The sequence below is a fragment of the Camelus dromedarius genome, chromosome 2 (genome assembly GCF_036321535.1).
Source record: "Camelus dromedarius isolate mCamDro1 chromosome 2, mCamDro1.pat, whole genome shotgun sequence".
Classification (NCBI taxonomy): Eukaryota; Metazoa; Chordata; class Mammalia; order Artiodactyla; family Camelidae; genus Camelus; species Camelus dromedarius.
Window position 1 is genome coordinate 120,682,466 of NC_087437.1, and position 25,555 is coordinate 120,708,020.

The 25,555-nt window shown below is 55.7% G+C and overlaps 1 protein-coding gene across 3 annotated transcripts in view; it reads left to right on the plus strand.

The window, feature by feature from the left end:
- The window catches only part of AGPAT3 (1-acylglycerol-3-phosphate O-acyltransferase 3), a 78,631-nt gene that overhangs the window by 48,772 nt on the left and 4,304 nt on the right, over positions 1 to 25,555 (plus strand). For all 3 annotated transcript variants that reach the window (XM_064476457.1, XM_064476460.1, XM_064476465.1), the window contains 6 exons: positions 10,562 to 10,788; positions 16,799 to 16,968; positions 17,522 to 17,683; positions 18,523 to 18,676; positions 19,193 to 19,295; positions 22,045 to 22,120. In XM_064476457.1, coding sequence (XP_064332527.1) covers positions 10,611 to 10,788; positions 16,799 to 16,968; positions 17,522 to 17,683; positions 18,523 to 18,676; positions 19,193 to 19,295; positions 22,045 to 22,120 — 843 coding nt within the window. In that variant the 5' untranslated portion in view covers positions 10,562 to 10,610. The remainder of the gene's footprint in view (positions 1 to 10,561; positions 10,789 to 16,798; positions 16,969 to 17,521; positions 17,684 to 18,522; positions 18,677 to 19,192; positions 19,296 to 22,044; positions 22,121 to 25,555) is intronic.

A 25,555-nucleotide genomic window follows, 5' to 3' on the forward strand; every position in this document is an offset into this window, starting at 1 on the left:
AGGATCATTTCTTTATCTTGACTCTGGCCATCTTGATTATAATATGTCTTGGTGTGGGTCTGTTTGGGTTCTTCCTGTTTCGGACACTCTGAGCCTCCTGCACTTGGATATCTGATTCCTTTAGGTTCGGGAAGTTTTCAGTCATGATTTCTTCAAATACCTTTTCAATCCCCTTTGTTCTTTCTTCCCCTTCTGGAACCCCTGTTATGCATAGATTGGCACACTTTATATTATCCCATAGGTCCCTTATATTGTTTTCATTATCTTTTATTTGTTTTTCTCTCAGCTGTTCTGATTGGGTGCTTTCTGTTGTCCTAATAGGTCACTTATTTGTTCATTTGCATTATCTAGCCTGCTTTGTACGGCCTTTAGGTCAGCTCTCATCTCAGCAAATGAGTTTACTAGTTCTACTTGGTTCTTCTTTATAGCTTCTATTTCAGTTTTGACATATTTTGTATCTCTAAACACTATTTCTTTTAGTTCCTTCAGTACTCTGATCACTCCTTTTTCAAAATCTTGATCTAGTAGGCCATCAATGTCTATTTCCTTGATCGTGCTTTCAGGGGATTTCTCTTGATCTTTTATTTGGGAGTGGTTCCTCTGCTTGTCCATATTGCTTATATCTCTCTGGCACTGTGGCTTAAGGAGTATAAGTTATCTAGTTCTCCTGGAGACAGTGTGCTCTTAATGATTTTACTGAGAGATCTTTGTGTATTCGCAGTATTTCATGAACTCAGCTTGCTGTTTCCAGAGGCTCTTTGTTGGTGCCCTCATCTGTGCTGCTCCCAGTGGCTGTCGGCTAGCAGATCGCGCCCCCTCCTAACACTGGGTCAGGTGCTGAGCTCTTACCTGGTGGGCAGGTGGGTCACTCCCCCTCCCGATGCCGCAGTCAGATGCTGTGCTCAGGCGAGGCAGGTGGGCGGATCACGCCCCCTCCCAGCACCATGGTCAGGTGCTGCGTTCCTGCCAGGAGGGCGGGTGACCACCCGCCCTCTCCCAGCGCCGGTCGCTCCGCTACTTCAGCGACCCGAAGGCGGGCTCGGGGAAGACCGCGGAATGGCCCCGCCCCTGCTCCGTGCCAAATCTCAGCTCCTTGTTTGTCTTGGCGGTGCGAGGTCTCTGAGGTGCCAGGGCAGAAAGATCCAATGTGCCTGGGGCTGTGAACAAGTCTCAGTCCTGCCCAGGAGGCCGTGGAGCCCCCGGGTGCAGCTTCAGGGCCCGCCCCCCCCCCCCCCCCCGCAGGAGGAGACAGTGGCCGTGGCCGCGCCCCGCCTCTCTTCTTGCGAGAAGTGCTGGTAATGGCGGGTCTGAGGAGACAAAGGCTACAGCGCCCCTCCCCCCAGGGCACACCAGCCGTGTTGCTTTGCTTTTTTCGCAATTTATGGGGGACCGAGGTTGTTCTGCTCCGTGTCTCCTCCTGGCCATGGCGCGCAGCCCCCTGCAGTTCCCCGGGGATGCCTCAGCGCAGCCACCCCGGTCCTCCACCCGGCTCGGGCGGCCTGGCCCCACCCCACTGCCGGCCCGCGTCTCGGGCTGGGTGTCGCGGGGACCCTCTGTGCCCGTTTAACTCAGTTCTGTCAGTCAAGGGGTGCTCGGGGCAGATCTGAGCCTCGGGGGCTCCCCCTCCGTCCCGCTGGCCTCTGCGTTGGAGAGGAGAGACCCAGCCAGTGAGCGCCAGTCCTCCTCTACCGCTCCCTCCCCGCGGGACCCGTCCCGCACTGTTTTGCCTTTTTTTTCTTTCTTTTTTCCTTTTCTCCTCCCAGATTTTTGGTGTCTTTGTTTTTTGAGGAGGGCGATGTTCTGTTGGAGTTTGGCAGGTGCTCTGGTTGGCTGAGTGGGTCCATAGATGTGAGTTTTGGTGTATTTGTGGGAGAGAGTGAGCTACGAGTGTCCTTCTACTCCACCATCTTGCTTCTCTCCCTCATTGTAGTTTTACTTTGCATAAAATCTTTTTTTTTTAAGTATGTGACTTCTGGTGCCTCTTTAATGGCAAATGTGACATTTTAAATCTTTATGAATGTCCTTGTTCATCCTTTGAGGTTTGTGTCTCATTAAAAAGCACTGTTAAACACCAACAGATTCTGGAGTTTGTGGTGGAGACGCTGTCCCCACGCTCCCCCAGGCACCCCTGTCATGCTGGGTTGGGGTGGGGGTCATGGAGAGAAAGCCTGCAGGAGGGTGAGCCCCCCCCCCAGCAGCTGTGGGACCTCGCACTCTCCCCAGCTGTGCAGTTTCCCCGGGCTCTCAGCTCCTCCGAACAGCTCCTCCCTCGGTGTCTGCCATAGGGAGCTGAGGGCTCCATCCGACACCACTGCAGGCACCCGCCTCACCCCAGATTTTTTGTTAATTGTCCTGTGATATCAGGTCCCCCATGGGGCCAAGAGAAGTGGTCAGCTTGCAGTTTGTCTGGCTTTATCCTGTTGCAGGGCCAGAGTGACAACCATTCCCAAGGGGAAACCAGGGCTCAATGTGACATTTTAAGTTGTGAAGTATATTGTCCATGTTGAAAAGTCCATTAACAGCCAGTTTATTGAATAATTAGAAAGCAAACATCCACTTGTTTCTCTAAGTAAAATGTCACTATTATAGAGGGCGGATCATTGTCACAAAACTACATCCGAGGCAACTTAGTCGCGCCTGTCGTGTGGGGGCGTGTGCATGTGTGCACACGTGTGCCTGCCTGTGTGTGCCACTGGCCGCCGCCCCAGTGTGAGGGGTGCCCGCTGAGTCCTCGGGCCCGGAGGCTTGTCACCGGTCCCTGGAAGCCCTTCCCATCCCTCCCACCCCCACCACAAGGGTCACTGCTGCTCAGGCCAGTAAAACCATCACCACCACCTTGGAAGGACAAAAGATTCTGGAGCTCAGAGAACTGGGGCATGTGGGCAGTGGGGCCCTCGTCTCTGAGGGTCCGCCTGCCCTGTCGGCTTGCCCGCCGGCCCTCCCTCCCACCAGGGTGCTCCATTTCCACGGTGGAAGCAGACCCTCCTCCCCGGGGAAACGGTGCCACTTCACCACGCCTGTCCTTGGCCTGTGGTTCCCAGGCTTTCTCGTAGCAACTGGCGGTGGCGAGGCGGGGTTCTGACCTCCTTCAGAGGTGGTCTGGGACCCGGGGACCCTTTGATACACATGACTCCTCCAGCAGCCTGTGGTCAGGGTGGGTGCTGGCCGTGTGTGACCCCTGCCCTTCGGCCCGGGCAGCCAGTTCCTTGCCTGACCTTTGCCGGCCGGGGCAAGGCCCCGGCCGTCCCTGGTGGGGGCTGCAAGGACGGGCAGCTTCCTCTGCTGAGTCCTTTCTCCCTCCAGCCTGTGCAGCCCCCAGCCCTACCCCACTGGCCTGAGGGGAGCTTGGCAGGGTCTGGAGAGTCCCCATGAGACCGTCCGGCCAAGGGCTGCACGGGCTGTCCTGTCACGCTGCTCTTTCAGGAAGCTTTGCACGGAGACGGCCACACGCATGTGGGAGTGGCACGAGATTAGGAAGGCACGCCACCATGATCACAAGTGTATGTAGTAAATCTGAGCATCCGTGTAGCGAACTTGGATGGAGCAGCCGTGTGTTGGGCACCAGGCCCACGGGAGTGAGAGGAACAGAACTGATGGGCCCAGGGGACAGAAATGGTGAGCTCTGGTCCCCCCGGCCTCTTGAGGGGCAGTTGCTGGCGTGGTTTCAGCCACACACCGATGCCCACAAGGACCCGGGGTCTTCCCCCTCTGCTCGCAGTGTGGGTCCCTCCATGCTTCTAAGGGGGCTGCCGCAGACGCCCCTTCCTCACTCAAGGAGGCAGAAGAGTGAGGGGCTGTGCCAGGGGGATTTGTCCTGGGTGTTAGGGAAGCAGACGCCTCCTGGGAGCCCTGGGTGGCCCAGTGCCTGGGACTGGGCCACGTGCCTACCCTGCATCGGTCGCTCAAACTGGGCGTGGAGTTACTACCTCTCTGGCTTAGGTCTGGGGCTGGGGGTCCCCTCCCCTCCCAGAGGTTGAGCAGAACTCTCCTATGAGGGGGTTTTGTGAGGGAGGCCTGGAGGGGCCGTTCTGATGGGCATTTCATGGCGGTTGAGAGAGGTTAACGCCAGAAGAGCTTCATGAGCCCAGCAGTGGTTTTAGGTCGACTTCGTGTTCTGTTTATTGTCACCATGTGTGACGCAGCTGAAGTGCAGGCTGGCCTTAAGACAAACGCACAGGACAGTCAGTCGTCCCCAGGTGACCCCAGGGGCCAGCTGCCAGGCTGCTGGGGGCCCCCACGTCCTCACTGCCCGGCTTCCTGAACTCCTCCGCTGTCCCAAGTGACCATCTGGGGCCAGTGACCTGGATCCATTAAGTCAGAAAGAAAGAGATCTTTCTATTGTCTTAGCCCCTCCTAATTACTTCAGGTGGAACCACTCATTGAACATTATTAGAATATTGACTCCTGTAAATTCTATCAATTTTACTCCTTTCAACAGTACTGGAATCTCTTACTGTTTATAGCAGCATTTCAGTTGCAGTGGATGCCCCTGGGTTTATGTAACACAAACCCACCCGCGGTGAACGGTGATGCTCTTACTCCCCCTTGTCGCTTCTCAGACGTCTTGGCAACTTCAAACGCTGCTGAGGTCGGACCAGCAATGGATCATTATTAGCACAAAAATACATCATATTTTTCAACCTTACTGAAAGCTGAGATAGTCCCTGTAAGTGAATTTACCCAAGAACTGACGCTAGACTCTTTAAACCTCCAGATAGGACTGTGTGTGTCTACTCTAAAATTTTTCTTCGACTCATGGGAATACCTCCCCGGCTCCCCGCCGTCTCCAGCACCGGTGAGCATGGCGCACCGTCGGCGCCGGGTGAGGTTGGCGGGACAACAATCACTGCATTATGTTCTCACCCGTGATGTCACCGCGGGCACTGGGTCTGCAGAGCTGCCCCCACGCCCGATGCCCCGTGGTGGCGCAGCCTCAGGTCCCGGGCTTGCCTCTGTCCTCAGGCTGCGTCAGCAGGATGTCTGCCTCCAGCGCCCCCCACCCTGACTTTTCTCATCTGGCGCTTCAGATTGGCTGTGGGCCAGGAGACCACCCAGTCCCGCTTGTCCGAGCTGTGTTGAAAGCAAGAGTGAGGAAGAACCTGTCTAGGAGCTGAGAACGCTACCGTGTGAGGTGTGCTTGCCTCCTGACCCCAGCTGGCTGCTCAGGGAGTGCTGGGGGCTTGTTCCCGTTCTTGGCTGTGTTCTGAACAGGAGCCATTGCCACCTGAATTATCTTAAGATGCTTTTAAAATGCTTGAGATAAGATTATGTCTCTACTGCCCTATGTTCCCAATAGTCAGTCCTGTTCACAGACTTTCTCCTCCAGTATCTCCTGGCTCAGCAACAGCAAAACTATCCACAGCAGAACAGAAACCTAGGGCTTGTCCCAGTATGTTCCCCCAGTGCAGCCAGCCGGCACGGCCTTGCCGCTCTGCTGCCTCCTAGCAGACCAGGTCAGCTCTGCTTGCTGCACACGTAGACACTCAAATATGGGATGGGTGGATGGGTGGGTGGATGGATGGATGGATGGGTGGGTGCATGGATGGGTGGGTGGATGGATGGGTGGATGGGTGGATGGATGGATGGGTGGGTGGATGGATGGGTGGATGGATGGGTGGATGGATGGATGGGTGGATGGATGGGTGGATGGGTGGGTGGATGGGTGGATGGATGGATGGGTGGGTGGATGGATGGGTGGATGGGTGGATGGATGGGTGGGTGGATGGGTGGATGGGTGGATGGGTGGATGGATGGGTGGATGGATGGGTGGGTGGGTGGATGGATGGGTGGGTGGATGGGTGGATGGATGGATGGATGAGTGAGCGGATCGCTGGGCAGGTGGATGGAAAGGGGTGAGTGGGTGGGTGGAAAGAGGATGAATGGGTGGTTGGATGGGCAAGGTGGGTGGGTGGGTAGGTGGAAGGAAGGGTGAACGGATGGGTGGGTGGGTGGATGGACAGGTAGGTCGGTGAGCGAGGCAGAGGAGGGGAAGGAAGGAAGGAAGGAAGGAAGGCGACATCCATTCCTCGGTTTTCCTGCATTATGGACTTTGAGTTTGGGTCACATGTAACTGAACACTTCTTTTTAATCCTAACCCAGACTTCCCAGCTGGAACATCCGAAGTGAGCACTTTCGGCATATGTAGTGTCTTCTCCCTTCACCGGCACTGTGTGCACAAGGGCAGTTGCTCAGGAGACATGCTCCGACAGGGCAGGGTGAGCTGCCGGCTGTGACCGCAGCTCCGAGGGGTGACTGGTCCTGGAGTTGCTGTCAGTGACCATGCCTTGGCCTTGGGTCTCAGGAACCAGGGCAGCAGGTCCACTGAAGCAGTGTCCCCAGGGCTGGCCAGTTCCTGCTCCAGCGCAGGTTCGGACGCCCGGCTGTGGGGCAGGGCCTGCTGTTGCAGGCTGAGGGGGCAGCCCAGGTCGGGCGCTGCTCCCCGAGGTGTATGATTAGACCCCGTCGGCGGAGGCTGGGGGGACTGATACGGGCCCTGTGTGTCAGTGAGGCAGCAGTCTTCCATGTGCAGAGGGCCGTGGCCTTCTCTACCTGGAACGAAGGAACAGAGGGGCCTGGCCGCCACTCTGGGTGTGGGGAGGATGGCAGGCCCTCAACCTCAACTTCCGTTTCTATGGAAAGACTCTTGGAAGGGTGGGGTTTTGGCAAAGATGAGGGGTGCCTGGGAAGGAGATCTGAAGGTCAGAGTATCTGACTGGAGGCTAGTTTTTGAGGAAGAGGGACAAAGGGACCAATGCCAGGGAGAGCGAGTCCTGCGGGCGTCTGGCAGTGGGCCCTGAGGCCGGGCAGGGGCTGAGGAGCCCGCCCTTGAGCAGGGCGAGGCTGGGCCAGGGTCGTGGCAGGCCCCGGGTCTCGGGCGGCGGGACGTGGCGGGGGGGCCTGTGCACATCCAGGGTTGCGGGACCCGGGAGCAAGGCCTGTATCTTGGTGAGAGGTGTGCTCATCCTCCAGGGGCCGTGCCTCGGCCCCACAGGCTGGGGGCTTACACAGACATTGCTTCTCTCAGCCCTGGGGGCCGGACGCCTGAGACCGGGGTGTCGGCAGGGCCGGTCCTTCTGAGGGGGGTGCACGTGTCCACTTGCGGGTGCCGCCGCCTCTGTGTCCTCATGGGGCCCTCCCTCCCTGCAGGTCTGCATCCTCACCCCTTCTCACAAGGAGGCCGGGCAGGTTGGAGCAGAGCCGCCCTGACGGCCTCGCTGAACTTGACCCCATTGTGGAGGCCTCACTCCGAGGTACTGGACCCCAACATACCCTTTTGAGGGAGCACAGTTCACCCCTAACAAGAAGCGCTCGAGTTAAGGCTGGGAGCAGCCAGGGCAGAGCCACGCCCGGCACGGGGTGATGGTCAGTGATTCCACGGGGCTCGGGTCCCAGCTCTTCCCTCACCCCCGGCCCTGAGCCCCCAGCAACGTGGCAACAGGATCCATGGGCTCAGAGTTTGCAGCAGAAGCCTCTGGAGGGACAGTGTCAGAACCAGAGCTGAGAGGAGGGTCCAGCTGGGGCTCCCGGGCCTCCCATCCTCTCTGGGACTCATGTTAAATGCATTTCAACTTTACAATATTTTCAACTTGTAATGAGTTTATCCAGATGTAGTCCCATTGTAAGTCAAGAAAGATCTGTATATTTGAAAAGTAAAACTTCCCGAAATGCCAGAATTTATACCCCTTGCATATTTAAACTTGGGTTTAAAAATATAGAAATCAACTTAAAATTGTCTGGTGATACATAATTTAAAAATACTTTTTTGAAGGGGTGTACACAAGCCAGTGCTCTTGAGGGCTCTGAGCCAATGCTTTCCCACCTGCGGGTCTGCAGGCCTTGAGGGAGCTGGGGAGAGTGGGGGGAGCGGGGCGTCTTCCTACCACCGCCCTCTGCAGGGGTTCTGGTTGGCCTGCCATTGGTGAAGGGCCTCCCAGTTAGCGCGTGTGACTGATGTGTTATCACAGTAGGCAGACCCCACTGCACCAGACGTAGGGGGCCAAGTGACAGCCATGTCCAAGCAGATGATGGACTCTGGGTGCTCTGTGGGGGAGGGCAGGTGGGAGGGGCCCTGGACTGCAGCCGCTGGTGTCCCTTGGGAAGGAGTCTGCCCCAGGGAGCAGTGAAGTCACACCCACCTCTGGGCATGGAGGGTGGACTGACAACCCCGGCAGGTGGTCCGCAGCAGGGAGGACGGCCGCAGCCAGGAGCCCCCGCCAGGCTCACGCCTGGGGCAGGGGTTGGTTGGTGGGGGGGGTCGGCAGACAGCGGCAGGGTCTGCCCAGATGTTCATCTTCCATCTCAACCTGCCTGTCACCGCCTGGAGCAGACAGCAGGTCATTATGGCCCCAGGTAACGTGGGAGCATTTGCTCCAGCAGAGATATACCGCCGAGGGCCAAGGCCACCCGTGAAGGAGTCCTGTCAGGCTTGGCTCCCGCTTGCTCCTGGACCAGCAGGTAGTGAACCTGACTGGGTCATGAAGAAGGCTGGCGGTCAGAACTGAGCTTCTGGGCCCCGGCCAGCCCACACCAGGCCAGGAGCCCTTGCCAGGGCTCACATTAGCCCCGCTGGACCCCACGCCCGCGTCACGGGAGAGCGCGCTGTGCGGCTGGGCCTCGGCTCCGTGCTGGGCCCGTGGGGCAGACCCCACGTGCCCCTGCTTCTGTGCCCCTCTAGGAAAGGAAGACGGATCTGCCATCAGAAAGCTGAGAGGTGCTGCGGGGGGCGGGGGGCGGGGGCGTGGACTGGGCAGGGGCGGTGGAGCTGCTTTGTCTAGCTGGGGCAGCGGTCGTCCCTCTGTGCGCGTGTGTGGATCTGGCCTCGACGAAGCTGGCTCTCTGTCAGTCTTGTACCTGGTGCCCTAATGATGGAATCTGCTTCTAACAACGTCACAGCTGATGGGCCAATCCTTGAGCTGGCTTTCTGGGGACCCTGGTAATTGTGGCCTACCTGGTGAAGCCCTGTGCCTGACGTGGAATGGTGCGGGGGTGCAGAGAGCCTGCCAGGTGCAGGTCGGGGGCCAGAGGCTGGGCGGCATCGTCAGGTCTGGTGAAAGCCATTGTCTCTAGTCCCAGAAGGAAGCGGGCCTCGGCCGGACCTGGCTGACGTGTGTGACGCTCTGTTTACAGAGGGTCCCCGCCCACGGAGGGCCCGCAAAGGAGTGTGGACTCGGGTCTCCTCACCGGAATCGGAGTCCAGCCCTCCCACTCTGTGCTGTGTGGCCCTGAACAAGCCACTTAGCCTCTGGGCTTCCCTTGCTCGCCCGTCGAAGAGGGGCGGCGACAGGGTGCCGGGGCCTGGGGGGCTCGGGAGTGGCCCCTGCGGTGCTGTCTCCCCTCTGCATCCCGGGTGGGCGCCCAGTCAGCTGACTCACCAGAGTAATGGTTCGCTTTCTGCGTTGACGCTCTTGTGACCCACCGTGTAGCGGCAGAGACACCTCACGTGCATCCCGTCTGAAGGGCCGCCTCCCGGAGGCTCCCAGGCCCAGGCCGGGTCTCAGCCCCTCCCATGTCCTCCAGGGCATCCTCCTTCCATGGCCGCTGGGGCCTGGGGCAGGCAGGGGGCGTCCTGCCTACAACTCAGCCCCGGGAGTCACTGGCCTTGTTGCTGGCACAGTTGGGCCTCTCCGGGCACGGGCACCTCGGGTGGGGGGCAGCCAGGTCCCTCGTGCCACCGTGTGCTCGGTGTGGCGCACCTGGAAGCCTCCAGAGCCCGCTCCCCCTGCAGCACCAAGGAGAGCGTGTGGTCACCTCTCCCAAGGACCAAGGACCCAGGGTGGGGCTGGTGGCGGGCGGCCACTGGGATGTCACCAGGCCGGCTCGATGGTGCCGGGGCATGACCCCCACTGCCCGCCTGCTTCTGTCCACACAAGGGGCTCAGGGCAGCGCACAGGGCAGGCACCGCCAGGCAAGGCCAGCTTCTGGCTTTGCCTTTGAAGCCAGGAAACCGGTGTTGAGGAGAAGGGAGAGGCTGGCTAAGTCCTGGGGTCCCCGCTTCTGCGTCAGAGGCCAAAATGAAAGGTTTTCAGCTAAGAAAGTGCACAACGGCTCGGGGGTTAAAAGACATTCGTTGAAGTGTTTTTTTGTTGTTGTTGTTGAAGTGTTTTTATAGAGATTTGGTGTGCTGGTTTGATCTTTTAAATAAGATGCTAAAAAAGAAAAGAAAAATTACCCATAATGCCTTTACCTGGAGACAATCACTATTAATATTTGTGTACATTTCTGCTAGTCTTTTCTTTCTTCCTTTCTTGTATGCATGGGAGTGTGTGTGTGTGTGTCTGGTGTATGTGTGTATGTGATGTGTGTGTGTGGTGTGGCGTATGTGTATATGGTGTGGCATGGTGTGTGCGTGTGCACATGACGCCCGTGTGAATGGTGTGTGTTCGCTCACCTGTCTACCGTGTGTCACTGTAGACGGGACAGATGCAGAGGATGTTGCAGGTGAGCTGCTGGCTCACAGGCCGCACAGGTCTGGCTCTGGCTTGAGGACCGTGGGTTTCTCCTCCGCCTGCAGCCCCTCCTCCGGGGGTCCCAGGCACTCCCTGACCACTGCTTCTCCTTCCAGGACGGCCGTTCTCAGTGAGGGACCTTGCACGCGCTACTGAGCTGTGGCCATGGGCCTGCTCGCCTTCCTGAAGACCCAGTTCGTCGTGCACCTCCTCATCGGCTTCGTCTTTGTGGTCAGCGGGCTGGTCATCAACTTCGTCCAGCTCTGCACACTCATCCTCTGGCCCGTGAACAAGCAGCTGTACCGCCGGCTCAACTGCCGCCTCGCCTACTCACTCTGGAGCCGTGAGTGCGGCGGGGACGCGCGGCGGGGGGGGCGGGTGGCTGGGGGGGGGCCCTTTCTGCTGGAGGACCCCTGACCCCTGTGCAGACCAGTCTGATGCTCCTGTGTGCAGGGCCCCCGGGGCTGGATATTCACTCCTGCTGCGGTGACGGAGGGCAGTGGGCCACCTCTCACTCCCTGACCAGGAGCTCGGGACACTGAGGTTGACTCCTTAGAACTTGGGATGTTTGAAAACAAACAATAGTAAGCAGAGCTCATGGCTACCAAGCCCTAACCACTGCCAGGACGTGGCCAGTCTCGTATCCCCTCGACCCCCCAGCCTCCCTGGCTCCGGAGCACTGTGAGGCCACCCTCGTGTGGCCTGTCACTTCACGTGTAAATATTTCAGCATCCTTCTCTGAAAGAAGAAGACTCTCACCCGTCTCTTAAATACATGTGTTCAGACGTGTACAGGTGTCACCTGTATGCACTTGTGATGTGTGTGCGTTTGTACATATACAATCAGTCTTTGCCCGTCAGATGGACGGAGACTTAAAAGCCTGGTAGCAACACCCACTGCTGACGACGGTGGATGCTCACACTGTGGGTCTGGGTGACAAGGCACATCTTTGGTCGGCAGCTTTGGTCAGGAGTGATCAGCAATTTAAAACGGGTCTATTTTTTGACCCAATTTTTCCACAAAATAAGAATGTAACCTAGAAAGATACCTGCAGAAGTACACATGTGCACAGGTAGTCTCGCTTTATCATTTTGATATTAGCACAGAACTTGGCAGCAGCCTAAATGCCCATGAATGGAGACCAGCTCCACTCTGTCCATTGGATGGAATCCTGCACAACCGTCCAGAGCAACAAGGGTGATCTCTCTTTACTGGGAGAGGACCACCCTCAAGACACATGTTTAAGTGAAAAAGGAATCTGTAGCACCAAGTGCATAGTTGCTACTGTTTCCTTGCTTGTTGAAGACGTGTGTGTGCTGTGGCTGCACCTGCACAGGAAAACGCTGCAGGATGAGCAGAAAACGTGCCTCCGGGGAGCCGAGGAAGGTGGGACACTGCTTATTCAGGGTGTGCTGTTTAGCAGAAGATCTTAGCAGAAGAGCACGTTTCTTTTACAATAAAGAGAAAGTAACACACATTTGATGTCGCACGGGCAGCAGTGACTCTGTGCACCTGACGCCATCGCCCCGTCACCCCGTCACCCTGCCTAGTGCAGGAGCAGGTAGATGGCAGCTGTGGCGGCTGTGGGGGTGACTGAGCCCAAGTGCATGCGGCCCCCCTGGGAAGGGACAGCAGCCCCTCCCGGGCTTCTCACCTTAGAAGGGCAGTCGTTTCAATTCCCAGGTGATTTTTTACTAAATAATGGGCTACCTTTTTTCTGCGTGTGTCAGAGGGAGAGTCAGAAATCCTACCATATAAAATATACAGATGAGTTACTCATGGGTGTCACTGGGGAGAGGAATGCATAGCAGAAGGGAAAATACTAGTTAATGAAAGCTGTCGACTCCACTTCCAGCAGTCTTATGAAGGTAAAACACTGCAAAACAGCCAAATTCCTGGGCAGCTGCAAGAAAGGGGCTGAGTCTAAACCAGGATCCTGAGCACATGAAAAGATGCTCAATGTCACTGTCAGAGAAATACAAATCAGAACTACAATGAGGTATCACCTCACGCTGGTCAGAATGGCTGTCATCAAAAAGTCTACAAATGATAAATGCTGGAGAGGGTGTGGAGAACAGGGAGCCCTCCCACACTGCTGGTGAGACTGTAAATTGGTGCAGCCATTATGGAAAACAGTATGGAAGTTCCTTGAAGAACTAAAAATAGAGTTACATATGATCCAGCAATCCCACTCCTAGGCATATGTCCGGGAAAAAACTATAATTGAAAAATTATACATACAGCCAGGACATGGAAGCAGCGTAAATGTCTGTTGACAGATAAGTGGATAAAGAAGATGTGTATTTATACAATGGAATAATACTTAGCCATAAAAAAGAATGAAATAATGCCATTTGCAGCAACATGGATGGACCTGGAGATCATCACACTAAGTGAGGTAAGTCACAAAGAGAAAGAAAAATACCATATGACATCACTTACATGTGGAATCTTAAAAATGACACAAACGAACTTATTTACAAAACAGAAACCAACTAACAGACATAGAAAACAAACTTATGGTTATCAGAGGGGAAAAGGAGGATAAATTAGGAGTTTAGGATTCAGAGATACAAGCTACTATATGGAAAATAAACAACAAGGTCCTACTGTACAGCATAGGGAACTATATTCAATATCTTGTAATAAATTATAATGGAAAAGAATCTGGAAAAGAAATGTATGTATGTATGACTGAATCCCTGTGCTGTACACCTGAAACTAACATCATTGTAAATCAACTGTACTTCAATTAAAAACAAAAACAAAACAGAATCCTGAGAGACGGCTGAAGTGAGAAGCTAGCAGTTCCCGTGGGTCAGCAGAGGCCAAGAGAAGTATGCCCTGGGGGGAAGTGTCTGTAATTCAGGCCTGAGGAGCCACACAGATGAAGGCAAACCATATGTGAGCTCAAGAACAACAAACATACAGCAACAGACAGACAAAAGACAGCCCAGGTGACCAGATTTGAAGAACAGCCAAATAGAACTTCGGTGAATAAAAATTGTAATTATAATGTTTTTTGAAGTAAAAAAACCTAGTGATTGGATTTTACAACAGATTAGATGCAGCTAACGAGAGAGTAGGTAAACCAGACATAAATGTGAAGAAGTCATCAGACTGCCGCAGAGTGAGCGACCAGATGAAAAGTATAAAATCTGAGTTAAAGGTGTGAGGAGAGGATGCAGGTCTGTGAAGCCATCTTGGACCCCTGGCCCAGCAGGGAGAGTAAGGAGAAGTTCTCACTGGAGGAGATGGTGGCTGAGAACTTCCCTGGGTGGATGAAACACACGATCCTGTTGCTCTGGGAGACACGTGGGCACCAGGCAGGCTGGATAAACAGAAATCCACCCTTCTGCCCATCATAGAGAAATCACAGACCATCAGAGGCAAAAAGAAGATCTTACAAACCCCCAGAAGGGAAAGCTGGAACACCTCTGAAGGCGGACGGAGCCCCTGCGGACGTGGCTAGAGCCCGGGGCCCTGGGCTGCGGCAGCCCAGCCCAGAACTCTACGTCCAGTAGAGGGAGCTTCCCGAGGAGACAGAGGAACAGTCCGAAGGAAACAGAAAGGGAGCTGATCACCGCCCGCCCGCCTTCACCTGACGTTTCCGTAAAGCGTGTTCTTCAGTGAGAACAGAAGCCATCCTCAAAGTCGGGTCTGAGTTACAGGGTCCGGCACCAGAGACACTGGTTAGCAGGTGAGTCTAAACAGTCTTACCAGCAGTAACGATGCCCAGTTTGCGAGGCTGCAAGTGCACGGGGCTGACACCCGCAGCCCGTGTACCCGGAACGGCACGGTCACAGTTAGACTGTCTTTCTCGTGTCTGTTGGGAACAGAGCGGGGATCTCACCGCCAGGCTTTGTTAACTGCGTGTAGGGAAGAGGACAGAGAAGTCAAACAGAACTTCCAAACGATTAGAAAAGGTGGATTTTTAAAGCTACACACCAGAAATTGACACATTATAAACTGACCATACTTTAAAAAGAGTATATTAAAAAAAAGCAAAGACAAGTTCATTTTTTTAAGACAAGAAAGTAGGGGGGAAAAGCATAAAAATAAGAAAACTTGAGGTAGAAATTAAGATTTATGTAAAATCCCCTGTCTGTCTGGGAGGAACACCCCCGCGCTGTGGGAGTTGCCCCCAGGAGGTAGCGGATTTGGGGAGGTTCTCACTTGCTTATTTCTCAAACATGTGAGCCCGAGTCGAGCTGGTGGAAGCCCTTCCCCAACTGCGTGGCTCATGGTGAGCGCGGGAGTCACAGCTCTGTCTAGGTGGCCCTGGGCCACTGCTTTGTGCTCAAGTCTGCGGCCACACCTTCCTCAGTCTGTGATGCCTGGCACCTTACGCTGCCCACCCTGAGCCCATTTCTGGTGTGACCCTGTCGTCCTCGGGCTGAGGAGCCTCCGTGCCGTGTGAAGGGCACAGACGTGGAGCCAGGCCTCCCGGCTTGGGCCCTGGCTCCCTGCTGACCCAGCCAAGGTTCTGCCCTTCTCACCGGGGAAGCAGATGTCGCCTCTCAGATGTCGCGTCAGTGTGTAGAATCTGTGGGCAGCACTGCCCAGAAGGTTACTACCGACAGGCAGATTTTGAGTTTTTTCCAAAAATCATTGGTTGAAGTGTGCAGAGAACGGCTTGCTCACATGTGTGCAAGGGCAAGCCCGTGTTTGAATGAAAAGAAGTCACAAAAAAATTAGTGCTGGACCCAGGAGCCAACCGGCAAAACTCCTAATTTGAAATAGTCCCCAGACCGGCTGTGAGCAGACCAGCTTCGTCCGCGGCAGCACATCCGTCCACCGGGAGGCCAGTGTGTCTAGAAAGGCTGAGCCGCCGCCCCGCGGGTGCTGGCAGCTGGCGGGAGAGCGCTGCGTGGAAAGGCCGCCTCCCGCAGGTGGGCCTCTGCTGGCGCCCCCTCCAGGATGCTGAGAACAACCACCTGCGTCTTTCTGTCTGTCTGTCTGCACTTCATTCCTCCTCACTGGCCCCCTTAGGGCCCCTCCTCCGATTGGCCATCGGGCCCAGAAGTGTGGGGGTGTCCGAGAGACAGCCTTCGCCCAGCCACGCCTTGTGCTGAAGAGGAAGCTGGGACCCCAGCCTGTGGGACAGAGCTGTGTGTCCCCACACTTCCACCTGGGCTGGTGGGGACGCTCTTGGGGAGGGGAACCAGCCCTGGCCCCCTGGTTCTCAGGTGTTAACTTCATGTTCTGGTCCCCACTCCGCGCTCCCGGCAGCCCTGTGAGGAAGCCACTGTCGGCCCCTTCCTGTAACCGGGGAGATGGGCCCAGGCGGTCAGGCTTGGAGCCTCTCTAAACACCGGGCTGCCTGCCTGTCAGCGTTCCCCAGCCTCTGTCTTCCAGGGCTGGTCCCCTCCGAAAGCGGAGGGGTTGGTGTCCAGCTCACAAAGGACAGGCTGTCTGGCCACCTTCCTGAGCCTGGGAGCCGTCCTTTCTGATCTAAGACCACCCTTCCAGGGTGCCTGGCCATGGTGGGCGTGATGCTGGCCACCGCCGCGGGCTGGCTGTGTGCCCGCAGCCGCCTCTCCCCTATTCCGTGGATGCAGCGTGTGGTTTCCCGTCAGTCCACGGCGCACGGGAGAATCGGAGTCCGACAGGAAGATGAAGAAATCCACCTAAACTTTCTGTAAAGAGTAATGTGGATGAGAGTGACTGTGCTTGACATATGTAAGTTTAAGGTCCCTTTATGGCCGGACCAGGCCCGAGTTTGCTGTTACTTCTGCGTTTTGAAGCTTCCTCTGAAACCTTCCACAGAGCCTTGGAGTCGGCGTGTTGGGCTTAAGTCGGAGCTCCAGCACTCACGGACAAGTTACCTTTCCTCTGGGCTTTGGGAACAATAGTAGCGCCACCCCGAGGTGCCTGAGAGTTAGATGAGGTGCCAGGTGCGACTTACAGAGCAGAGCTCCTGGTGTCCCGTCGGTACTCAGAAGTGGTTGTCGATAGTAATAATAATATGATGATGATGATGATAATGGTGTGTTCTATTAAGTGAATGTTTTGCTCACTGTACTATTTTATGGAATATCTGATTTTTAAGAAAAAATATTTTAAATCACGTCCTTTAGATACAATGATTAGAGAAAAGTCCACGTAAAATGTGTTTCCTCCTCCATCTCTCCTGCTTTTCATTTGACTTCTCCCCGACTTCTGCTTAGAGAGGGTAATTATAATTTTAGAAACCTTAATTTATTAAATATAAGCCATCAAAACTCCTTTCTAGCAGAAAATCCCAGTCTGGATGAAGGCTGTAGGAGCCCCACCCACATCAGGAGCGGGAAGGGAGGGCCCGGAGGGTGGCCACCCACACCTCGCTGACATCCCTCCCCGTGTGTCTACAGAGCTGGTCATGCTACTGGAGTGGTGGTCGTGCACTGCGTGCACCCTGTTCACCGACCAGGCCACGGTGGCCCGCTTTGGGAAGGAGCACGCGGTCATTATCCTCAATCACAACTTCGAAATCGACTTCCTCTGCGGGTGGACCATGTGCGAGCGATTCGGTGTGCTGGGGGTGAGCAGCGCGGGGGCCCGGGGCCCCAGGAGGTGCGGGCGTGGCTCTGGGTTTCCCTTGCCTCTGGGTCTCGCCCCAGTCCCTCCAAGCTAGGAGTCCGGGTGAATGGCTGCCCGCAGGTGCCTGGGGCTGCAGGCTGCCCCCAGCTCCCCGGGGGGCTGGCTCGAGTGATCAGGTGTCGCTGCACTTCCTCTCATAGCTCCTTCCTCCCTGGTCAGCTCAGCTGCCTCAGATAAGACAGGCCGAGGGGGCCTCTGCTTGGAAGCTTGTGGGATATGACCCTGGCATCATCCCCAGGGACCCCTGGGCCTGGTGGTCAGAGCAGCCCCAGGAGTCCAGTGTGCAGTCTGTGCCCTGGGCTCCCCGCCCGCCCGCCTGCCAGCATCGGCCTGTGCCAGCCAGGTCTTTCCATGGTTTCCTCGTCTGGGCCGTGCTGGTCCCCACACTCAGAGTCAGGGGCTCCCGATGACAGCCAGTCTTGGGGGTGGCCTGAGGCAGTGCTGCCCTCTGGGACCCGGCGGCCCTGATGCACCAGCTGCCCCCTCCCCCCCAGAGTTCCAAAGTCCTGGCTAAAAGGGAGCTGCTTTACGTGCCCCTCATCGGCTGGACCTGGTACTTCCTGGAGATCGTATTCTGCAAACGGAAGTGGGAGGAAGACCGGGACACCGTCATCGAAGGACTGAAGCGCCTGGCTGACTACCCCGAATACATGTGGGTGAGTGAGGCAGCGTGAGGGGAGCCCCGCGGTGCCAGGAAGGCAGCCCGAGTTGTTAGCTGTCAACCGAGCAGGCCCTCTGAGCACCAGGGAAGCTGTGCCCCGCCCCTCGGGGCCTCGAGGACCGCCTGCTTCCCGCCGGCCCCGTGGGACCCGCTGTGCGCAGGGCGCCCCCACTGCACAGCCGGCCGCCGGAGGAGAGCCTGCTGGGCTGAGTCGGCGCTCCGTCTGCCGAGCGCCCGGGCTGAGGAGCCTCTCTGCAGGCAGGCTCTCGTGTGGAGCCAGGTGAGGGAGCTGCCGCCCGCGGGTCGCCGTGTGCTTGGGCTCCGCGGAGGCTGGCCCTGCACTTAAGAGAGCTGCCCCTCGGGGCAGGGCGGGGCCGGCCCGAGCGGACGGAGGCTGGTGGACGGCCGTCCCGAAGCTCGCGTCAGTCGGTTTAGGCCCGAGTTCCCCGCCGAACCCCTCTTACTGGTCCCTGACGGCAGTTCCTCGAGAACCGGCTCTTACGTGCCCGGCGTCTGTGACTCGCGTTGGGCTAGTGGGTGCAAGACGGCTTCCGGGCGCCCTCCGAACGCTGCTGTCGGGGGGCGCGCTGCGCCTTCTCTGGGAGAGGCGTCTTTTCACTCCTTGGAAGGGCAAAGCTGTCTGCGCGCGAGCGTGGCCGCGGCTGGAACGGCGCAGCCTCTCTGCTCGCGCCTCGCTGCTCGCGCGCGGGACGGGGGCGGGTGTCCTCCCCACAAGACTGCCGCGGGCCGGGGTCGCGCGCGGGCGTCACGGGGCCTGCGGGGTGGCGCCCGGCCTCGGCGCCCGCGCTGACCCGCGTCCCGGGTCCGGCCCAGTTTCTCCTGTACTGCGAGGGCACGCGCTTCACGGAGAAGAAGCACCGCGTCAGCATGGAGGTGGCCGCCTCCAAAGGGCTGCCCGCCCTCAAGTACCACCTGCTGCCTCGGACCAAGGGCTTCACCACCGCGGTCCAGTGCCTCCGCGGGACAGGTGAGCGCCCCGCCGGGACCGCGCCGCCCCTGCGCCCCGAGCAGAGCTAGCCGCGAAGTCAGTGATTTGCCAAAACGCCAATCAGTGAATTGCGCGTAGAATACGGGAGGCCGCTAGCCTCACAGGGAGAATCGAGTAAGCGGACCTTACGTGCTGTAAGATTCTTGGGTCATTTTTGAGGTGATAAAATACTAGTTAATGGAAAGTAACTGAAGTGATAATTAAATTAAAAAGTGTGTAACCAAAACCTTAAAAGGGGGGGGGGGAATACATGTATATAGCAAATTAAGCCAAAAGGAGGCAAGATAAAAGAAAGGGACAAAGAGCAGGCGGGTAGGAAGCAGCCAGACAGCAACTTGAAACTCAAACGTGCCGTAAGTCCGGTGATGTGAGTCAGCTGGATGCGCCAGTAAGAGATGGGAGCCCGCAGAAGCCAGCGATCCAGGTGCAAACCGCGGTGGGCCGGGCTGCAGGATGTCAGCTGGCACCGCTCACCCTCTGCGCCCCTCCCTGCAGTCGCAGCTGTCTACGACGTCACGCTGAATTTCCGAGGAAACAAGAACCCGTCTTTGCTGGGGATCCTGTACGGGAAGAAGTACGAGGCGGACATGTGTGTGAGGTGAGCTCAGCCTGCTCCCGCGGGGGCGGGGCCGGGCGGGGCGGGGCTCGCGGCGCACCGCCCCTCTCACCTCCCCGCTGCTCCCACGTGGGGGTGGTGCGGAGTTCCACCATCCAGCCAGGACCCGCACCAGGGAGGACAGTAGGAAGCCAAGGAGTGGGGTGCGAGGTGCATGCAGAATGTTTCAGAAGCTCTGAGGGAAGAGTGACCCCTCCCCTCGAAGGGAGCAGGGGCTTTTCGGAAGAAGCGTCTGAGCTAAGATTTGCGGTGTGTAGGACTTTCACAGGCAGGAGAAGGACAAGCTGTCCCAGCCCAAGTGGAACACCCACGTGGCCCCCTTTCATGGTGTACGGCCACCCTGACCTCGGCCACGCACCTGGCCTCCAGCTCCTGGCGACCTTGGGCTGAGCCTTGGAGTTCCACCCCAGCCAGCCTCAGCCGCACTGCTCAGAGTCAGCCCTGCCTCAAGGACATCCGGTTGGTTAATGCAGGGCTGCTGGGGCTGGCTGGCCGCAGGGACACCGGAGAAATCTCCAGAAGCAAACCTCAGTCGGAAGCGGGGCCCCACGTAGCCCTTAAAATGTCCCCAGGTTATCAGAAACTGTTCTGGTTAACTTGTGCAGTGAGCATTTATTGAGTGTCTACTGTATGCAGAGCAGGAGGGTAGAGATAGGTGGAGGCAGGCAGCGGGATCAGAGAGAACAGAGTTTCTGAAAGGCTTCGCTGCTGCAGCTGCAGAACCGTGGGGCTTGGGGGAAGGTGGCTGCGGCTCACGGGCCTGTCCCAAGGCCTGCCCTGGAACCTGAACACCGTGGGGCGTGGAGGGGGTACCTTCCCTGGATTCCCCCCCAGGCCTCAGGCAGGCAAGCTGTGCTCCAGGCACACTCTGGGAGCAGAGGGAGGGAAACGACCACATGGTTGCCCTTCTGCCTAGTTTGTAGTTGGGTGGGAAGGGAGGGGCCCCTGCACCCTCTCCTCCCACCTCCTTGGAGGCCCCAGGGGGCTCCCCAAGGTGGACACAGGGTGCTGGCCTTTCAGCCCATGTAGAAACCCAGATATCTCCTTGAGGGGGCAGTGCAGGCTCTCCCTCCTATGGAAACTTCTAGAAGCTGCACTGCTTCCGGAGTGACTTTTTGCTGGCACTGGTGACTTCGGCCCAGAGGGGCAGGGATCTCGGGGTCAGAGGGGAGCCGTCCTGGGCCACTGGTTGGGCTCATTGTGAAATGCATTTGAGGCTTCACTTGGAGAGTAGATCCCTGTCTGAAACACAAGCTCAGGGTCAGGGATCAGAGTCATTCCCGGAGGTGGGCCATGTCACTGCCATGTTCTGACTTTCCAAGCTTCTCTGCCTCATGAAGTATTTAATAAATATTGTATTTATTATCATCACTTAAAGTTATTTTATATACTTTATCCTGCATGTAATAGATGTACAGCAGAGCCTGTATATGGCATATGTGTCACACATATGAAATCAGGGGAACACAATCATGTGAGTTTGACACTGGTGGTCGTCTCTCTCTGTAGACAAACCCCTTCTGACTGCTCCTGGGCATCCCTTGTGTGGTTCTCCCACTGTCCCATGAGCACAAAGCACCTCCCGGCCCCCTTGGCAGAGCCCTGGGGGATGCCTTTCCTTCCTGAAGTGGTATCTGTGGTCTGGGGACTCCTGGAGCCCCCCAGCACCTTTCCACTGCCAGAAAGGCAGGGCATTCCCTATGTGTGTACAAATCGTGCAGCCCCGCCTCTGTGTCAGCTCCATACCTGCTACTGATGGTCCACAAAGTTAACCCATTTTGTTTACTAGGAGGTTATATGTCTTCCTCACTCCTTTGCGCATACAGTAGAGTTTCCCAGAGGCTGCGTGATGTGTGGCACCAGCATTGCTCGGATGTCTGATCACATGCATGCTTGTAAAATTTCTCAAGTTTTCATTTAGAATATGGTAAAGACCAACAGGTAAAACACACAAAACCTGACGTTCTCAGTTCTCAGAGAGAAAAAGATGGAGACACCTTGAAACAAGGAGATTTACCTCTGGCCGTGGAAATTTCTCCTGTCTCTTCTCTCACTGTGGTCCTTCCCCGATGGGCAGCCAGGCCCCGGGTTAAGTATTCTAGCTCACGCGTGTGTTCGGCAGCCCCTCCCGGCAATGTTGAGGTACTACAGTGGCCGTGGCACGTGGCCCCTGCCCTGCCGTGTCTCACCAGGTAGACACTGCCCCTCGTGGGGCTGGCAGGCCAGCTGGTGGTGAGGTTAAATGTAAGTCCGTTTCCTAATTGAAGTCAGTCATTTGTTAACTGAGATTAAAGTTTCTAAATCTATCTTGCTCCTCATATTTGAAGCTGTAGATTTCATTTGTGAAACTCGTAATCATGAGACACACCCAGTCAAGGTTACTTCCAAGGAATGAACTATTAAGAGAGACCAGAACTCTTGCGAAAAAACGATGAGCCTTCGTGGTGGAGCTGGGGGCGGGGCCCGCTCAGCTACCTGCTCCCGGGCGTCCCTTGTGTGGTGCTCCCACGGTCCCGTGAACACAGAGCGCCTCCCGGCCCCCTCGGAGCACCAGCGTATGCCCAAGGAGAGGCTGCTTTGACATTTGTGTGTTTTCAGAAATTGAGAGTCAGATTTGAATAGAAAAGGCACGATAGACAACCAGCCCTGATGCACAATGATTTGTTTCTCCCCTTTCCAGTCTGATGTCATCTGGTGATTCACTTTGCTTTCACTTTTCTTAATAAAACAGGAGATTTCCTCTGGAAGAGATTCCACTGGATGAAAAGGAAGCGGCTCAGTGGCTTCATAAATTGTACCAGGAGAAGGTAAAGGCCTTAGCCCCCCTCCCAGCACCCCAGGGTCTCATGAAGAGATGTCGAAGGGGCGGCCCACAGGGCAGGCGGGCGTCCCACGGCCTAGCTCTGGGGACAGGAGCGCCGCGCCGTCCTCAGATCCTTCTTTCTGATCCTTCTCCTTCTTCCTTCATTTTTCTTAGCTTCTGAGAAATTGACAAACCAGAGAAAAGTCTAAAGGATATCCTAACTCTTGTGTGCCCGTGGCCGGTAACACTTCATTATGTTCATTTCCTTTTTCTCACGTAAAGGAAATTATAGCTCTATAACACACTGTACGTGTGTATACATATGGCTTATTACAATCTAGATGACATGACAGGCTTCCTATGATGACCTCACCCTTCTCCACTCCCCCAAGGACGCTTCACCTCTGACTCTTACTTTCAGTTTATTTTATAGACACAAACATACAGACACTAGGTGTTCATTTTCAGCATTAAGGGAGGCTTAGGTAATCAGAAAATCCTGCCAGTATGTAACACATAGCATTTTAAATGCATCAGCAAGCTCTGAGATTGTAGGGGAGCCCTCTAGGGATCAAAGAGGGGGGCCGAAATCCAGGAGGGAAGGCGGTGGGTGGAAGCTCGTGGAGTTTGCTGGTCCCCACAGCCTGAAGTCGAGTTTTAGTGCCCACGTGGAAACAGAAGACGAAGGTCTGCCTGCACTCAAGGCCAGAAGCTAGAACTGAAGACCCCAGTGAAGCTGGGATCCTCAGGGAGCTTCGCCCTCAGAGAAGTGAAACTGGAAAATGTACCTGCCAGCACAGGAAGTGACTCAGAAGCTGGCCTTTCCCCTCTTGGTCTTGAAAAGTCTCCCTGGTAACTCATAATCATGGTGCTATCCGCAGACAGGTGCAGGGTTTGAATTTATACTAACAGCACGGGTTAGGAAGAACAAAGCCAAAACAGCAGCATAAAAGTGGTTCTACATGATCGCCCTAGAATCCCTGAGAGAAGCACGTGTGAAACTGGACGAACACGACCCCAAGCCTAAGCTGCCCCGACTCCCTCAGGCGAGCGTCTGCCAGAGACACGCTCACAGCAAGACCCGCCACGGGCAGGTGCGACAGACACACAGACACAAAACTAAGCTTGCGCTGTGGGGCTCCCAGGCAGCAACCAGAAGCAGTGTGTTTGAAATGATTAAGCAAAAGAGAAGGAATTGAAAACAAAGGAACAAGACCTTTTTAAGAAAGAAACAGATCTGAGAAAAACCCAGCAAAATGCACAGGCATAGGAAGCCTAGTGACTGTAAAGCCACGGCCGCAGGGGGAGGCGGCAAACTGGGAGGCGCTGAGGGCGCTGCCCAGCAGCAGCGCAGAGGAAGTGGGGACACGAAAGGGAGGTGAGGACACGGACGGGAAAGTATGTCCAGGGGGAGGTCCAGAGGAGAAGCTCGGAAGAGTGGTTGGCAGTGACATGCAGCTTCCGGAACCCTGAACGGGTTTCATCAGGTTCAGGAAGCACAAGCGTGGAACAGGATGGACAGAAAGAACGGGCATGTGCACACGTATGTACACACCCCCACACACGCATTGTACACACACACCCCAAATAGAGTAAACCCAGGGAAAGAGCAAAGAAAATAAAGAGCATAAATTATTGAAGCAGGAAGCAACGCCACAAAAGAGTGAATCTGTGGCACCAAAACTTTTCTATAAAAATATTAATAAAATAGAAAGCCTTGGGCAAGCCTGACCAATTTAAAAAGAGTGACGGTATTAATGGGGATAGAAAAGATGGCACCACCGAAGAGCAGGGAGTGAAAAGAACAGAGGAGCAAAACGAGTAACTTCATGCGCATACATTTGGAAACTTGGATAAAATGTGTGATTTCCAAGAACATTCAAAGCCTCTCCAGAAGATAAAGAAACCTAAACAGAAAAGAAGCGCAGTGTGTGCGCATCAGGTAGATGGATGGGCAGAGGGACCGCGCACGCAGGAGGCTGCAGCGGAGAGCGCGTCTCTGGATCTGGGTCGAGTTTTAAGTTTGAAACTCTTCCACGGAGTGACGTGCACGCAACAGCATTTAGCAGGAAATGAGAAATAAGCTAAAGGTGTGTAATTAGGACAGAGGCCATTGTGTATTCGTGTTCATCTGCGGTGATTCAGTTACAGTGAATGAACTGTGTATTATCAGTCTAACTGAATCTTGAGAATGTTAAGTGTAAAAACAGATTGCAGTGGGTGGATGGTAGGACGCTACTCTCAGATCACAGGAGGCCAGAGCAGTACCGTATATTGTAGTAGAGGTGCCCGGCACGGGAGCAGTACCGTATATTACCGTAGAAGTGCCCACGCACAGGTAGTGCAGGTGTAAACCCTGCCTGGGGATGGAGATCTCCCCCCCACCACAAGCATGACGTTTCTAGAGGGGAAACCACAGGTCTCATCTCCAGTCTGTAAGGGGGGCTTTCTAAAACAATCTGATACAAGTTTTGATGTAACTGATTTATACGGATATTTTTCTATGTTCTCCTTTAATATTGAAACATATAATACTGCTTTTTGTATAACTTATATTTTAATGTGCATTAAGGACACCATACTGCGTGTCATGTTCTCCCATTTTTTTCTGTTTCTAGTGACCGTTGTTTCTTCTGCCTGTCCACATGGACATAGACAGATTTAGTCCATTCCTTTCAGATGCCGAGCTCCACCATGTGATGACACCCCGTTTTAGTTAAGTGTCTTCCCATCTGTGAACATTTATGAACTAGCTATGCAAGTGTGGGAGCGTTTCTGTGAGACACTAGCTAGCCCTGTGACTGGCGGCAGAACCCCGTCTGCCTTTGCAGAACTTTTCTAAGCTGTGCGTCACTCCCCAGCTGAGCGCGAGTTGCTTTTTCTCCCTGTCTTGAGGAGAGACGGCAGGGTCTGGAACACTTTTGGTCCCACTGCCCCCTGCCAGGGAGATACAGACCCTGAAGTGACCAAACTCAGCTCTTTGGTCCTGCTGTAATGCACACACTTCTGAGAGGCGTGGCACTTTGTGCCTTTGGTCACAGCAGCAGCACATGTGTGGCAGGCCTGTCCTCCGGAGAGCCATTGATGGTCACCTCGCTTAGCTGCACCTCCGCCTGCCAGCAGAGCACAGGCGAGGGGACTCCAGCCGAGGAGTTGAGTAGCCGGCTGGAGATGGTGGGCAGATCCTGGCTAGCCCTGGACCCTGCCGTGTGCCTCCTGGAACGACAAAGCTGGGGTTGGGGGGTGCTCAGGGCTCCTGGAGAAACCACTGGAAGGAGAGCAGGCCTGCAGGAAGGGGGACCACCATCTGGGGGCCGTCTGCTGGTGGGACGGGTGTAAGGAGAGGAGCCCTTTCAGTTGTGCATGGAATTGCTGACAAGTCAGGACAGACGGAGGTCACACCACTGTCTGAGGGCTCACCCCACAGGGCACCCTGCCA